This window comes from Buceros rhinoceros, unplaced genomic scaffold (genome assembly GCF_000710305.1).
Source record: "Buceros rhinoceros silvestris isolate BGI_N320 unplaced genomic scaffold, ASM71030v1 scaffold30469, whole genome shotgun sequence".
In the NCBI taxonomy this organism is placed as follows: Eukaryota; Metazoa; Chordata; class Aves; order Bucerotiformes; family Bucerotidae; genus Buceros; species Buceros rhinoceros.
Window position 1 is genome coordinate 3,010 of NW_010433739.1, and position 374 is coordinate 3,383.

At 65.2% G+C, this 374-nt stretch overlaps 1 protein-coding gene across 1 annotated transcript in view; it reads right to left on the reverse strand.

Annotated features, from left to right (window-relative positions):
- The window catches only part of RPUSD4 (RNA pseudouridylate synthase domain containing 4), a gene marked incomplete at its 5' end in the record, with an annotated part of 2,384 nt that overhangs the window by 233 nt on the left and 1,777 nt on the right, over nucleotides 1-374 (reverse strand). The window contains 2 exons of the mRNA XM_010144222.1: nucleotides 51-103; nucleotides 268-365. Coding sequence (XP_010142524.1) covers nucleotides 51-103; nucleotides 268-365 — 151 coding nt within the window. The remainder of the gene's footprint in view (nucleotides 1-50; nucleotides 104-267; nucleotides 366-374) is intronic.

A 374-nucleotide genomic window follows, 5' to 3' on the forward strand; every position in this document is an offset into this window, starting at 1 on the left:
CGCCGGGGGGGAGGGGGGGCCGGTGGCCATGGAGGTGGAGGGGGAGGTGGCGAGCCTTGCTCTGCTCCAGCTTCAGCCTCTTCAGGGTGATGGCAGGAAGCTTCTGCGGACAGGATGGAAAAGAGCCCTTCCACCCCCCTGCCACAAGCCCAGCTCTTGGGCCAGGACTTGAAATCCCTGGCCTAGGGGGAGCTGAGGGCCATCAAGGGGCTGCCAGGCCCTGGATCCGGCTCTGGCAACATCCCCCCGACGCAGGACCTGCCCTACCTGGGGTGCCAGCTTGCTCCAGTGCGAATATTTGTGATCCCCCAGGATGGGGCAGCCCAAGCCGTAAGCCAGGTGAACCCGGATCTGATGCTTACCACCTGGAGAGG